This window comes from Scardinius erythrophthalmus (genome assembly GCF_964197995.2).
Source record: "Scardinius erythrophthalmus genome assembly, chromosome: 3".
Lineage (NCBI taxonomy): Eukaryota > Metazoa > Chordata > Actinopteri > Cypriniformes > Leuciscidae > Scardinius > Scardinius erythrophthalmus.
Window position 1 is genome coordinate 9,627,335 of NC_138223.1, and position 15,527 is coordinate 9,642,861.

A 15,527-nucleotide genomic window follows, 5' to 3' on the forward strand; every position below is an offset into this window, starting at 1 on the left:
TATAGCTTATTTATGGTATGTTGTTAAGAAATCCCAATTGCCAATAAAATAGGGCTAATAAAACACATTACATCTAATAAATTGATCTAATAAATCACATTATCGCTGTCTTGTGCCATATGAGAGTCTCAGTTTTCCTCTGTTTTTTTTTTTTTTTTTCAGATACATGGACATTAAATATTGAAACCCTGTGTGTGTGTGTGTGTGTGTGTGTGTGTGTGTGTGTGTGTGTGTGTGTGTGTGTGTGTGTGTGTGTGTGTGTGTGTGTGTGTGTGTGTGTGTGTGTGTGTGTGTGTGTGTGTGTGTGTGTGTGTGTGTGTGTGTGTGTGTGTGTGTGTGTGTGTGTGTGTGTGTGTGTGTTCATGTTTTTCTATCCCGGTGGGTACTTCAACCTGAATGCACACAGTCTCATGGGGACTCGTGTCACAGTGGGGACCTAAATTGAGGTCTCCATGGGTAAACAAGCTTATAAATCATACAGAATGAGTTTGTTTGGAAATGTAAAAATGCAGAAAGTTTTCTGTGATGGGTTTAGGGGTAGGGTTAGTGTAAGGAGATAGAATATACAGTTTGTACAGTATAAAAACCATTAAGTCTATGGAGAGTCCCCACAAAGATAGTAAACCATGTGTGTGTGTGTGTGTGTGTGTGTGTGGACATGTTTTTCTACACCGGTGGGGACTTTAACCTGAATGCACACAGACTCATGGGGACTCGTGTCACCGTGGGGACCTAAATCGAGGTCCCCATGGGTACAAAAGCTTATAAATCATACAGAATTAGTTTTTTTGAAAATGTAAAAATGCAGAATGTCTCCTGTGATGGGTAGGTTTAGGGATAGGGGCAGTGTAAGGGGATAGAATATACAGTTTGTACAGTATAAAAACCATTACGTCTATGGAGAGTCCCCACAAAGATAGTGCACCAGACGTGTGTGTGTGTGTGTGTGTGTGTGTGTGTGTGTGTGTGTGTGTGTGTGTGTGTGTGTGTGTGTGTGTGTGTGTGTGTGTGTGTGTGTGTGTGTGTGTGTTTAAATGAGTAAACCTGGGCTGGGGAATAGTAAGACAACGAATTGGTTAACCACATCAAATGATCAAATCATCAGACACTCAAGGTCTTTAGGGACACATGTCTCTTCTGAAAGACACATTACAGACACCAGGATCTGGTAAAGAGACAGAAGCAAGAAAGATGTTCATATAGAAAGCTGTCAAGGACAGATATATTCATGGATAAAAGAGGTAAGAACAGATGAACAAAGAGAGACTTTTAAAAAAGTTTGAGTTATCAAAGCTCTGCAGGTTTAATCACACAACTTGTCTCTCTGCCTGTTATATCATATTCATTAATCTAACAGGCCACGTCTACCCCACTGAAATTAGTCCACAGCCATCAGACAGTGGAAATGCATTCATTTTTTTCAATTAAATCATCCTATATAAGTACCATAATCACAGTAAAATTGCAAAAACACTAACTGCAGATAAAATTCATCAGTCTGGTCAGTCAGAGTCCCCTTTAAAATGGCAATTTCACAAACAGATTGTTGATTGAGACTGATTTTCCTTGATCTTTTGAAATAAATGACAGAATTATTTAAAAATGTTTTGTGAACCTGTCTAGAGTGGCAACTATATTTGATCTGTCAGCAAAACTAAGAACCCATAACTAAGCATTCAACTTCTCATACACTTAAAAAGAAATAAATAAATAGCAATGCAAGTTATTAAAAATAGGCCTATTTTTATTATTATTATTTAAATAAAATCCATATTTTAAAAAAACTGTTTTCTTTACATATATTAATTATTTGTGAAAACATAAAATTGGAGTTTTTTCATATCATCAATTTTTTCCCCAACTATAATGTTGTGTTTCTTGTGCCAAAAAGAGCCTAAACTTCAGGGAAGAAGTTGCTAAAAATAAAGTTAAAAAAAAAAAAAAACACATCTGCTCGCTTCTAATGTTGGGAATCTTTGGAAGGACATACGATATGATAGGATCGTGAAGGAAGTTCCAAAAGTTATAGCATGTTATAAGACTGAGTAAATCAAGCTCTTTTATCTCAAAAGATCAAGAAAAAAATCTGAAGGTCATTTGTCTTGTCTGGCATTATAAAACAGGTTTTTTTTCCCTTCTTTTTTTGCATGAGATCAGATGAACACATGCAGCGGGTAAAGGGCATTACCTGGCCAGACACAGGAAAAGACAGACTGTGCCCTGTATATGGACACAGAACAGACACACATTGAAAGACAAATCTACAGAGGAACAAGACCCCATGCACGAGGACAGACGCTGGTTGTTACCCTGCAACGCTCAAGCTGAATCCTCAGAGGCTCCGGCTCGCACGCGGGCGGCGATTGGACCTTGAGCCAGTTCTCAGCGGTCGCCACAGCCTGCTCAAGTTGCTGGAAGAGATTGTAGAAAGCCAGGACTTTGGTCTGGTAGGCCAACCACGCCAGCCTTTCGGCTAGGAGAGCGCAGAAATCAACCCATCGAGCACGTAACTGCTGAGCCGCTAGCTCGATGTCCTCGGATTTCTGATTATCTTTAGAGAAAGATCCATTAGGACAAATGAGACTCATGCATATTGAAACAGCATTTGCTGAGGCAATTAAGCAGCCAAAGGTTTTAGACTTTCAAAATAGCTAAGAAATGTCCCAACGATGTACATCACCATCTATTATTAATAAAGCTGGCATTATGCAGGATTTTATTACTTTAATTAGCAGCAAAATGCTGATTATTGCTTTCCAAATAAAATGGGAGATATTCATGTTCTTTTTTTACAGAAAAACAAAGGCAAGTTTTGAAATTATACAAGACTGATTGAAAATCAAGGGGCGAAAATCGAATGAATTGATGTGCATATGAATATAATCCCTTTTACCGCTAGTGAGTTGATCCACCAAAGCCTGGGCTGAACGAGTGGCTTCTTGCAACTTCCTGAACTTTTCTGGTTTTTCCCTGTCAATTGCCTCAAAAATGGCAGAAAGAATCACACAATAAACACCAATTAAACATTTTAAAAAGCATTGCTTTAAGTGTTTTAATAATTGCATTTTCATACACCTTTTAAAATATAACTATTACACTTTACTTAATTTAAACGATTTTAATATACTTATAGATTTTAATAGTTATATTTAATTATATTATTTTCTTCATAAGAAAATACTTAGCATACAATCACAATTAAGTTCAAAACTATTCTAATGTAATATAATACACTTTGCAGTCTAATATCTTCTCAGCACACATTCATTTGTTGTACGAAACAGGTGAATCACTACAAAACATGTTAATGTTACCTACCAGCACTTTCTCATAGAGGTCTGCCACACTGCCCTCCTTGCGGGAAACTGAGAACTCTGGATTTTGCAAAACAGCCTCTGACCGAGTCATAAAACTGTGAATTTCAGTGAAGTCCACATCAAATCTGCAGGGAAATCGATGGGAGAACAGCAAAACAAATGAGTTATTCTTGTTTGTTTGTTAGTCATTTGAATGTTTTTGGCATTGATTAACATTGATTAGCATTTCCCTCCTCACTGCAGGCTCTGTGTTTCAGCATCATTTCTTAACTCAGGCTAGAAGTGGAGTTGAACTCATACAGGCTGTAAAAGTGCTTATTTAGATGAAAAAGCCTTCACTTCAGCATTTACACAACATAAATTCCTTGAGAATTAAAGAATTTTAAAAAAAGCTAAATTTCACTTGATTTTCATGCAATATCTTATTTAGATAAATACACTAAGTTTTTGTATCATGCAAAAAAGACCAAGAGATCAAGATGAACAGTCTTTTTTCAAGAATCAGACATGCTTCACACATGGTTTTATGACAACAAACTTGTACAGTATGATGTGTTTGTAAGTTTGACTTTTATCAGTAATTCTTTAACCTTAAATCTAGTCCTATAAAATGAAATATAATTATAACTAAAAGGATTACATTAGATCAAACTTTCAAAATATCAATGTTTATTCCACGACCCTACACAAGCGGATGGATAGATGTTGTTTGTTAAAATGTTTAAATTTAATTCTGAAATGTATTTCTCCAAATTTTGAGTTTTGTGCCTTATATTTGTTGTGTATTAGCTTTGACACATCTATATCCTAACAGTGCATTGCAAAAAGTTGACAAAATGTACTTTTAGCATTTAATATACACATTTAAAATTCACTCACACACACACACACACACACACACACACACACACACACACACACACACACACACATACACACACACACTTATTTCTGTCCAAACAAATACTCAAATGTCCCTTCCCCTAATTACTGGCAGATAGCAAGTAGCAAATCATGTTCATAGTTGTGAATTAAATCCTTATGAGCTCTTTTAAAAAAATGGACAAGCCCTTCAATATGTTCCACCTCAACTTTGTTTCAACCCATCAACACAGGATAAAAGTGTGCTTGTCATTGTGTCTTTTAAGAATAAACCACAGTCAGTACCACTGTGATTAAGAAAAATAAATAAATTCCTATTTCCGTTGCGTCCTTCATATTTAGTGACCTGTGATGAAATCAAGGTATGCAAGCTCACCTTTTCCTCAGTTCCGAATCAACGACAATCCGCTTCTTCTGAGGTGGAGGGGTAGACATGCCCTCCTTAGTATGCTTCACCATCTTTTTCTGGTTCGTGGTCACCTTGGTGACAGTTGCCATGGTTGTGTGCGTGTGCTCCGACTGGGATGTGGTGACAATAGTTGAAAACTAAGAGGGACAAAAGTTGTAAGACATGCATGTGTAAGTGTACAGAAGTCTGATTCTTGAGTGCACATGAAAGAGAGAGGGTGAGATACAGTGAGAGCGGTTTATTTATTCAGAGTGATTGCAGGGACATGCAGGGAAGCCATATCAAATTTTGAGTGAAATAGAAATAGATGGAACAGTATTGCGGAAAAGATGAGACACAGTAAATGGAATGGCATTAGTTTAACCACCTTGGTGCTGGTGAGCTGAAGCGACTGTACCAATTTGTCCCAGCGCTGAGCAAACCTTTCCAGCTTCGCCTCTAGTTTCCCAGCGGCCTCTTTGCTCTTAATGTTGGTCAACAGATCTTGAACGAGGGAGCAAAGCTTGTCCATTGTCTGCCTCTTCAACTCCAGGTCTGCTTTTAAAATCTGAGGAACGAAATTCCGCCCGCAATCTTTAAGTTATGAAATGCCTTCCGGTTTTAAAGTCAGAATCGTAAAAAGAAAAACACAACTACACAACAATAATCTAAGAGAGGCCAGCCATTTAATGCTAGCTGGAAATTGTGTTGCATTATTAAAAAGGCCTGATTTCAAACCCATTAAAAAGGATTTCAACATGAAATAGCATTTGAAACCTATTTTCCTTGTGATTTTTACATGTCATGCAGCATATTCAATAATGAAAAATCTAAATGCATGATTAACCATCAATTCCCGATGAATAAAATCAAGCAAAGTAGGGTTGACTTAATGTTTCAGTGAGTGTGGCCACTTACAGCAAGCTTCCTTAGGTTGGCGGCTACTTCATTTGGGTCATTTGTGCCACTTCTTTGGATAGACTGAACTAACTCCTCCTTTTGAGTCAGCCAAGAATCAAACAGCAGCTATAAAACAACGACAGCGGTTTAAAGGGAGATTGTGAGATGTGTTCTGCACTGCTAGTTTTCCTGTTTCTTTTGAGCACTGGTGATGTTATCGTGCTGATTCTCTTGAGAAAAGAGGTCTTCAAAGCCTTTATGTTTCCCCAGACATGCTCTCATTATAGTCATTTAACAGGCAGGATTCGAAAGGCGTTTTCAGAGCTGCTAAATGCATTGTAAAAGCTTTTCCAAGCACGATCTGGAAGCACGATTCACTACCTGCTCCTCAGAGAAATGTTGCCAGCACAGTAGGATCTTTTGAAGGAGGATCCAACGCTCTTCAGTCCATTTGCAGATCGCTGCCCAGCGTTCCCCAAGGTTCTGTGTAGGTAACATAGGGGTGTTATGGAAGGCTGATCAAAGTAAAACAAAACATTATACCACAGTTATTGAGTCCAATCAACCAGGCAGACTTTAGGCCTGTAGTTACAGTTACAGAAAGTGTTTGGTTTTTGATAGTTTGATAGAATATTGATCCTAAGACTGGGGAAATCAAGTTGTGCATACAAATAAAACAACATTTACCAGGAGTTTTTCCTCCAAGGCCGCGGTGGCACCATCACCACTGTTCTCATCTACTACCACCACCATATGAGTCAGAGAGTTCACTCTCACTTGCTCCAGCTCCAGATCTTCCTGTAAGAGCTGTAGGGACAATTATGTCTTTACTTGTTTGTTTGTTTTTTGTATTAAAACTAACCACAAAAAAAATTCCAGGACATACTTTTTGCTCTTCAATTTGACGCTTTATGTCATCAAGTTCAGGTCCTAAATGCTGTGCTCCCATTCTTTTAATCCGAGTTTCGGTTGTGTCCAGCCAATCAGAGAGCTGCTTTAGCTGCTGGTGCTGCAGGCCCATCAAAACTTCATGAAGCCTAGAAATGTTCCAAAACCTCAGTTATATAAGGATTTGTAAATAGCATAGGTTTAAATCTCTCTGTTAATATTTCTGGCTAAATAATGGCTCATCATGCAAACATGTGACCACCTGCTCTGTCGCTCCATGCTGGCCACACGCAGATGTTCCCAGCGAGAGTTGAGCAGATTCATCTGTTCCCGCACCTCCCTCTCTTCATCATCAGTCAGCTGCCCTCCAGACAATAACACACTTCCTGCTTTCAGAACCCGGCCCACGCTGCCCTGATGAGACGTTAACTCCACCATGTATCCCTGGACAATTACAGGGCAATGGTACAGTGAAGTACAGTGCAATGGTAAAAACATCTACATTTAAACATTTCCCATCTTTAATTGACAAAATATAGAATTAAAGTAATTATTTTATTGAAAAAAAAAAAGATGCCGTATACTGAAGACGCATAACATGTAAAGAAACAAAAGGCAATGATCCCATTAGCTTTGCAAGAAACCAAACTTTAGATTCAATCCAATTTTTGATATGCAAATTGTAAAATTCAACATAATAATGTATATTAAAGTATAATTTTTATACATTTTGTAAGGATGCATTAAATTAATCAAAAGTGACAAAGACTTTTACATTGTTACAAAAGATTTCTATTCAAAGAATACTGAAAAACAAAATGTATCACAAAAATATTAAGCAAGCACCATGGATTTCAACATTGATAAGAAGAAGAAATGTTTCTTGAGCAGGAAATCAGCATATTAGAATGATTCATGAAGGATCATGTGAAACTGAAGACTGGAGTAATGATGCTGAAAATTCAGCTTTGCCATCACAGGAATAAATTACATTTCAAAATATATTAAAATATAAAACTTTTTTAAAATTGTAATACAATTTAACACAAGTTATTGTTTTTAAATGGCCTCAAACAGGCAACAACATTCACAGCAGAACTGTCAACAAACAAAAATGTGCTCGAAGCAATAAATCGCTTTAAGAACTCGTAACTTCTCATTGTTTCTTTGCACTGTCAACTAGAAAAAACTCTTTGCATATCTGCTTTGACACCTTCTCGCAATGACTTTTTTCACTCATTATATCCTGCCATTCTTTCAGTCATTAAATGTCTCCAGATAACTTTTCAATTCACACCCACGCAAGGCACAGTTTGATCCTTTGACTCCCAGACCAACCATTCTAAAAGATGTTGGAATATGAACCTGAGGGTAAACACTCATAATACCATCTGTCGTGAATGGGGAAATCTGATTTATTCAGAGATGGTAAACACAGGGGGCATACGCAGATCTGGATAATAATAACAGCCCACAACTTCATGGATAATATATCTTAGTCTTAAAACTTTCAGACAGTATCCTTCACCCCTTGGGTTCAAAGTTAGTTTGAAGAAATTAATCACCTTTCCATATTTAGAGCCATTTCTATACGTCTCACGCAAGTATAAAACATCAGTCTTATATTGACTAGATGTCAGATATGGAACAAACGTACCATGGAAGTGTCAACTGAAGTGCATTTCTTGGACAATATAGACTTACCGTAGATTTAAATTTTTAGACAAATAAAGTTTGAAATGTATAAGTAGTTTTTAGAGCAAACATAAAAAATGCATGAAGAACAACAGTATATTTTGGACAAAACTAGTATTTATTTGCAGTGTTGGGTGTAATGCATTACTAAGTAATAATAACTGTAATTTAATTACTTTTCCCTTGAAAAAGTAAAGGAAAACTAATTTAATTACAGTAACTTCTGATGTAATTGCATTAAATAGCGTTTAGACTATAGAACAATTCTATATTAAAAAATAGTTGATTTAAAATCCAAACTTAATGTCTTAAAATGTTTTTAATTTAACCATCTCCCTTTAAATATGTTTCATGTCTATCCCTGTATTGTTCAATTGGTCAAGATTGATATGGAATTTAGAAAGCAATTAGTAATAACGAATGCAATACTTTTTAGAGAGAATAATTAGTGAAGTAATCTAATTACACTGTTGAAGATGAAAAGTTTTTTGAGCAACTTACCAAACACGGTTTACTTTTTAAATTAGACAAAACTAATGTTTAATTGTTGAATAATCCTAACGTTTAAAGACACCAATACCTCAATAAGAGGTGTAAATGTTTAGTCTGGACTTGTGTTTCTCTGCAATGCCCTTCAATCTTGTGCAAAGGTTGTATCATAAGACTCTGAGCTTATGTAGGAATCCAAAGCTGCCAAATGGCATCTAAAGCTTAAGAAATCACATAAAAAAAAAATACAGCAAGCTTTAGCCTTCCTTGGAACATCTTCACCTCTATAGGCAATAGCTATACTCTGCTGATGCTAAAAAGACTTGGGGGCATGACAACATTGTCTTTTTTAAGGTGTAGTCCTCCAAATTTTGCTCTGAACTAGTAGACTAACATAACAGCTGTACACTTGTCCTTCTGGAAAGGTCCTACTTATACGCTTTGACATCATAATTGAGACATCAAGTGGTTTTGGTATTCATTTTTTTTCTCTTTTTCACCTACCAATAATAGTTTAACCTTTTTTTAATGCAGCAACAAAACTACTTTATCTATTTACTAGATCAGCAGAAACACAGTTATTATGTGATACTTTGTTGTCAATGTCAATGACACAAAATGCTAAACACTAAAATGCTAGACAAAATTGTAGTGTCAACATTATTTGAATGTTGACCAATACCAATTTACCAATTTACCACCAACTATAGATAGTACAGCAATAACTTCCGCTATGATTTCTTCAAATTACACTTGGAAATTTGGAAGCCTTCAGAGAGTCCATACAGTTTCCCACCATTTTGTTTATGTCCATGTGCCCATATCTTTCAAAATGATCCTTCCAACACCCTAAGGGGCTGTTCACACAGAACGTGTTTTCCTACTTTTCCATTGTTTTTCAATGTAAATGCGCTAGACGGACGTCTTTAACCACTGCACTCGTGTCTTTTGCAGCGTATCTCGCGCATGACAGGCAATTCTAAAAACGCGGTGCTCAAGTTAAGAGAAGTTCAACTTTTAAAAACGTATCTCGAGACCTTTTTTCCGTTACACCAACCTGCGTCTTGCATTTTTAACAGCAAAAACGCATTCTGTGTAAACCAACCCAAAGGCAGCATTAAGAACATTTAAGTCACAATGTAACGAAAGCAGTGACATCTTCCGTGTTGATGAACATCTGAGGTAAATGGATTACCAAAAAGAAAAAAGAAAAAAAAGTAGTGTGGGGACTTGGTTCTATCCACATCAGTTGCTGATTGGATGGAGCTTTCAGCTGATTTTTTTTTTGTTTGTTTATTTATTTCAACAGGGACAATGTGCAAAAAACATTAATTAAAGATGCCTTGCACCAGATTTAGCCTAAGCTAGTTTCCATCTGCAGTCCCTGAGCAGGTGAATTACAATACAAAATATACAATATAAAACTCAAATGCAACTATAAATTCATTCAATCAGCCATACACCCATTACAGCCACCAGTCCTATTATAAACATACCAAATTTACTACAGTAAAACATTACTAAAAATCATATATACATACACATATATACATCACATATACATTTTAATTGAGGGGTGCAGTTTAAGTGAAATAAATGATTGGAAATGTAATGGAATGTTATTTAAGTATGTATATGAATTTTACGGGGCGGCTAATTCGTACGAATTCAAACGACCACACATGTACGAAGTCGTACGATTTTTGCTAAATCGTACATATTTTGTGAGTTGCCCAATTCGTATGAATTCGTACGAATGACCTACCCATCACGTGGGTTTAGAAATATAGTACGAATTAGCCACCTTTTAATTTTCGTATGAATTCGTACGAATTGGTCATAAGATCGCGTTGGTTATTTCACTGGAAGTATAGTTATGACATTCTGATAAAAATGAAGATACAGAATACATGATGATTCTGATACAAGCTCTAATTTAATGTTCAACATTGACATTTCAACCTAAATCCAGTTAGATATTCAAGTACACTAATCAAACTTAAAACATTTTTTAGTATAGTAGGTACATTGAAATGTGAAAGTTAATGCTAAATTTCTCAAACAATACATCACCAGCCGGGAAAATCTCACCTGAGGTCGGCAGAATCATCAACATGCTTGTCTACTTTGACCTCAAAAGTTTTAAAAGACAAACAGGCGAATTACCTCATGGGTGTGAAACTGCTCTTTGACTTCTTCGACAAAAGAGGAGATGGGTGGCTGGGCTTGCAAGCCGTCCTCCGCGGAGAGCAGCCAGGTCAGGACCTCCTCCAGGGCACTCTGGTAGCTTTCCAGCTCATTTAGCCCCTGTGGCAGGGGACTGGGGGACGGTCGCAGTTCATCTGGCTTGTCTGGAGACTGCAGGCAGATAGACCGAAGACAAATGGGTTAGATGATGGAATGGATTTAAAAATAATAAAGATATTGAGTTTTTTGTCTTTAAATCAAGGCTTGTCTAAAGAGCATATTGGCAATGAGGCAGTAGGAGTGGTTGGCTAATCATGGGAACACACTATACGCTTGTAACTAAAGCCCCTAGAGTACTTCTGGCTGTTTCATCCTCAAAAGCTGGGTCTTTAAAGTTAGCCTTCTAATTTTCTTTTCCTGTTTGGGGAAATACCCTCTGCCCTTGTGTGTATTCAAGTGAAATGCACTAGCTGACTGATAATATCAGGGAGGCTTCAGATTGAATTTGAAGATTGTGAGGAGCCTCATGGTGTTGAGTAATGATTTAGATTTTTTTTAGGGGGGATTGTGGTGTTGCTCATATTCAAACAAATTCCTAACCACAAGTATTACATTTTGGTGCATAACTTCGTACAATTTGCGCTGTGGACAATAAAACCCTCAATCACACAGCTTGTAGAGAAGAGGTGTGCTATTTCTTTTCTAAACAACTTTTAACCTACAGTTTTCACCTGATGGACCATGAAACAGACTGACAGACTCATAGACTGACAGTAAAGGAGAGACTTGAGTCATATCTTAGTGACCAAAATATCTTTGGGGTGACTAACCACCTACTGTAGCAACTACCCAGAACACCAAAGCGATATACTAAACACATAGCAAGGCCTTGGAAGCCACCCATAACACAGAGAGTTTTGTACCAGTGTTATTTTAGTTTCAATTATATACTATTATATTATTTATTTATATTTTGAATAAGCTTTTTTTATTTTCAGTTTATATTTTATTTTATTTTTAGTAATTTTGTTATGTGATTTTGTTATGTGAAAGTTAATTTTGTTAATTTTGTTATGTGAACGTTATTAAATTTGGCACACAGATAGTGAAAAGTCAGAAAATTTGGAGTCTCTAACTTAATCGCTCTAGCACCACCAACTGTCCAAAGTTGCAGTCACGTTTATGTTAATACCTTTTGAACCGTAAGCGCTAAAAACAAACAAACAAAAACAATATCCCAGTGATTCCTTGGTTCAAGACGATTCGTGTCAAGAATTTTTCGTGCCACCTAGTGGTCAGGTGATATGAAAAATGTATGCTTATAACTTCTGAACGGTTTTTGTAATTTCTGAAAAATTCACAAAACTGATATCTTTAGATTTGGCGCAGCATGACGAGTCGAACGATATCCAATTTTCCCATATCGGCCATTTTTGGGTGTTGGCTATTTAGAATTTTGTCATAAAATGCTATATTTTACAAACGCATTTTACGAACGCACAAACTCGGTAAGTGTCTTTGGCAAATGGCAACAATGCCCTGAAGGTACTCAAAGTCAAGACAGTGCCAACTTGTGGTCCAAAGTAATAATGAATTTCCCAAAAATGCTAATAACTTTTGATTAAATTAGCCTATTGTAATGAATATTGTAATGTAGATTTCTTGGGTCATGCCGAGAACATAGATACCAATTTAGCCATAGTCAGCCAAATTTTTATTTTCTATCAAAACCTAACTAACCTGACTAAATTTATGATTTTTCAGGCATTTTGCCTAAAATCATCTTTATATGCCATTAATTTCTCATTGTTGCAGTTGGTCTAATGCTCCCAGCCATGGTGGCATGGTGGCATTTACTTTTCATTTGTTTATGTTCTTCATGTAATAATTATATTTTATTTTATTTCAGATGTATTACAAATTAAAATTAAAATTTGTAATACTTTTAGTTAACAATAACAACACTTAACAACACTGGGTTTTTCCATAGACAAGAACGACTCACATTTTCCTATGAAAATGTAAAGAAATATTCAAAATGTAACATTTTGTCTAATTGTGGGAGTGTTCCATCAATCAGACAAAGTTGAATGGATTGATGGCTGGGAGTTGAAACAGGAAGTTAGTCAAACAGAGATTACGTTTGCAGATGAAAGTCTAAATTCACATATATTTTTTACTACTGCATGATAAACTAGATTTTTACATTTTCCTAAGAAAATGTGAGTGGTGTTCATAATGCTAGGCCATTGAGTTTGGCTTGTTCCCATACTTAGTCAAAAGGGCCCACCAACAAGTCTCTCCCTCAGGTCCCTTCCTCATTGCAAATCTATGGGATTTTGTGTCTGTTTTATTGGCTGGAAGGCAAAAATCATAAATTCAATCAATAACTTGTGACAAGCTTTAGGAAGTGAAATGCGACACCACTGATATCAGTCGGAGGTTTTTGTAGACACAGCTGCAATGCCCGGCAACAAGGAGGAGACAGCAGTCAACAGAAACAAACCTGTGCGGTGAGAAACTTCCTCTGCTGTTCAGGCGTCTTGACGTAGGCAGCTTGAGTGAAGGCATAGCTTCTGAATCGAGGCTTATATGAGGGAGACGGGCTGCGAACATGACTCTGAGCCACACTGACTGTGATCTAAGAGAGGAACAGAAGACAAGAAAGACTGAAAAAAGCAAAACAAAAGCCACAGAGATGGATGGAACCAAAGAGGAGAGTTGAGTGATGGAGCGAAGAGCTGGATATGGCAGTGAGAAGGACGATGAGGACGTTGGAATGCAGAGCGGCAAAATTAGATCACAAATTGCAAAACATAATTCAATGTCAGCTGGCGAAGCGTGTTGACAAGCTAGATGTGCATTCTACATCCTGAGAACGTCTAAAAACCTTTTTGAAACCAGAGAAGTCTAATGCTTTCATATTAGACGTATGTGGCGCCAGAGATAATGGGTCCATGCATTATGATTACAACATACCGTTCTAAACTCTGTGTATTTATGAGTGTGTGTTCCTCTGACCTGCTGGGAGTAACGCTGTTGGGTTTGAAAGAGAAAGTGCTCCTCCTTGGTTACAGTAGTTCGAGGGAGGGTCTCCACCTCTTGTATGGCCTCCATACTCACGCCATGGGGCAGCACTTGGAACAGGGAGGTGACATACATAATGATGGATTTCTTATCAGGATGAGCTGTAGCAACATCTGTGAAGGAGAAATGAAATTTGAGTTTCCCAAGCAAATTTCATTATAAACTCCTAGAGGAGAAATTAGATAAATGTGAGAAGTTGAAGACATGTGCAATGCTTTCCAATTAAAAGAATGTGTGTAAATAAATTGTATGTATACTATTTTTTTTTAAGTTTTGGGTTGATAAGATTTTTAAATGTTCATGTAAGTCTCTTATGCTCACCAAAGTTGAACAATTTTACAATTGTACAATTTTAAACAACTTTTTAATACATTTTAAAATGTAATTTATTCCTGTGATGGCAAAGCTGAATTTTCAGCATCATTACTCCAGTCTTCGGTGTCACATGATCCTTCAGAAATCATTCTAATATGCTGATTTGCTGCTCAAGAAACATTTCTTATTATTATCAATGTTGAAAACAGTTGTGCTGCTTAAGTTTTTTTCTAAATAAAATTATTTCTTAAAACAACATCAACTTACTGACACTAAACTGTGAAAATGTGTACATGAAGTGCTATAATTTAATTATATACATATACCAAACATATTTTTAATGGACAAATCCATATGGAAAAAAACCCATCATACATATACTATATATTAGATCTCTGTCATCATTTTTTCTTTGCTTTGGAAGTTTGGATATGTTAATAGAGAATAAGATATAAGTGGTACAACCTCAACTATGAGTTAAACCCCCATGGCATAAATTATGTGATGAAATTCTGTTTTAGATGTTGATGTAACAAGACATTTCCTCTCATCCAAAAAACGAAACTAAAAAAAGCCCTGTCTGTATTACTCAGAACAACTTCAAAGGCTAATGTGAACAAGAAGAAGAAAGGAGGAGGTCATACCCTCAGGGTCCAACAGTCGGTCGATGCCTAAACTCTTCTCCGCAACGTTGAAGGCATGATCCAGTCTCTCAATGGCATTATCCTGTTGCTCCACCACACTCCAGTTAAACAGCTCCGGCCTGACAAAAAAAAAAAAAATAAAGAAAAAAAATATTATAAGATAGTTAATAACTTACTTTTCTGTGCACATGCTTGAAATAGCTTAAAGCAGATCAAAACAGCTGGTTCATTACCCAAATGAACTACACGGGAAAAATAGAAAAACAATAAGCTTCAAAAATTGCTTCAGGCCAAGCTAGTATTCAACCATGCAGTTTAAGACCAATGAATATAAAACATTAATTTTAAATTTCATTAGTCATGAAAGCATGATTTCTGTGATTTTCAATAAAAGCACCCATAATATAACAGCACCTGTGGCTGTGGATGAGAGCATTGAAGGCAAAGCCATCCGTCCAGCAGCTGGAGAAGTTGACCACATTGATGTCTCTGTAGTTTTTAGTGGACTGCCTGACCCAACTTAACAGAATCTTTTCACTGTTGGTCTGCTGTAAGTCTGCCATGACATCTTTCATCACATCCTTAACCTGTGCGGTAAAAGGAGAGTATGTATACATATTTATCAGAACAGTGACGAATATAGCAAACATGACATGATAAAGCTGACAATGGCAATATGGTGATACTATGTTTTTGACACAGACAATAGTAAAACCATAATCTTTGGACATGCAC

General features: G+C 36.6%; 1 protein-coding gene across 4 annotated transcripts in view; it reads right to left on the reverse strand.

Moving 5' to 3' along the window:
* dmd (dystrophin) overlaps positions 1-15,527 on the reverse strand; it is a 113,308-nt gene that overhangs the window by 81,699 nt on the left and 16,082 nt on the right. For all 4 annotated transcript variants that reach the window (XM_081361872.1, XM_081361873.1, XM_081361874.1 and 1 more), the window contains exons 6-20: positions 15,207-15,379; positions 14,793-14,911; positions 13,768-13,946; positions 13,253-13,387; positions 10,726-10,917; positions 6,638-6,819; positions 6,374-6,524; positions 6,175-6,294; positions 5,869-5,970; positions 5,506-5,613; positions 4,976-5,155; positions 4,576-4,745; positions 3,319-3,442; positions 2,894-2,981; positions 2,310-2,551 (exon numbers count right to left, since the gene is read on the reverse strand). In XM_081361872.1, coding sequence (XP_081217998.1) covers positions 2,310-2,551; positions 2,894-2,981; positions 3,319-3,442; positions 4,576-4,745; positions 4,976-5,155; positions 5,506-5,613; positions 5,869-5,970; positions 6,175-6,294; positions 6,374-6,524; positions 6,638-6,819; positions 10,726-10,917; positions 13,253-13,387; positions 13,768-13,946; positions 14,793-14,911; positions 15,207-15,379 — 2,265 coding nt within the window. The remainder of the gene's footprint in view (positions 1-2,309; positions 2,552-2,893; positions 2,982-3,318; positions 3,443-4,575; positions 4,746-4,975; positions 5,156-5,505; positions 5,614-5,868; positions 5,971-6,174; positions 6,295-6,373; positions 6,525-6,637; positions 6,820-10,725; positions 10,918-13,252; positions 13,388-13,767; positions 13,947-14,792; positions 14,912-15,206; positions 15,380-15,527) is intronic.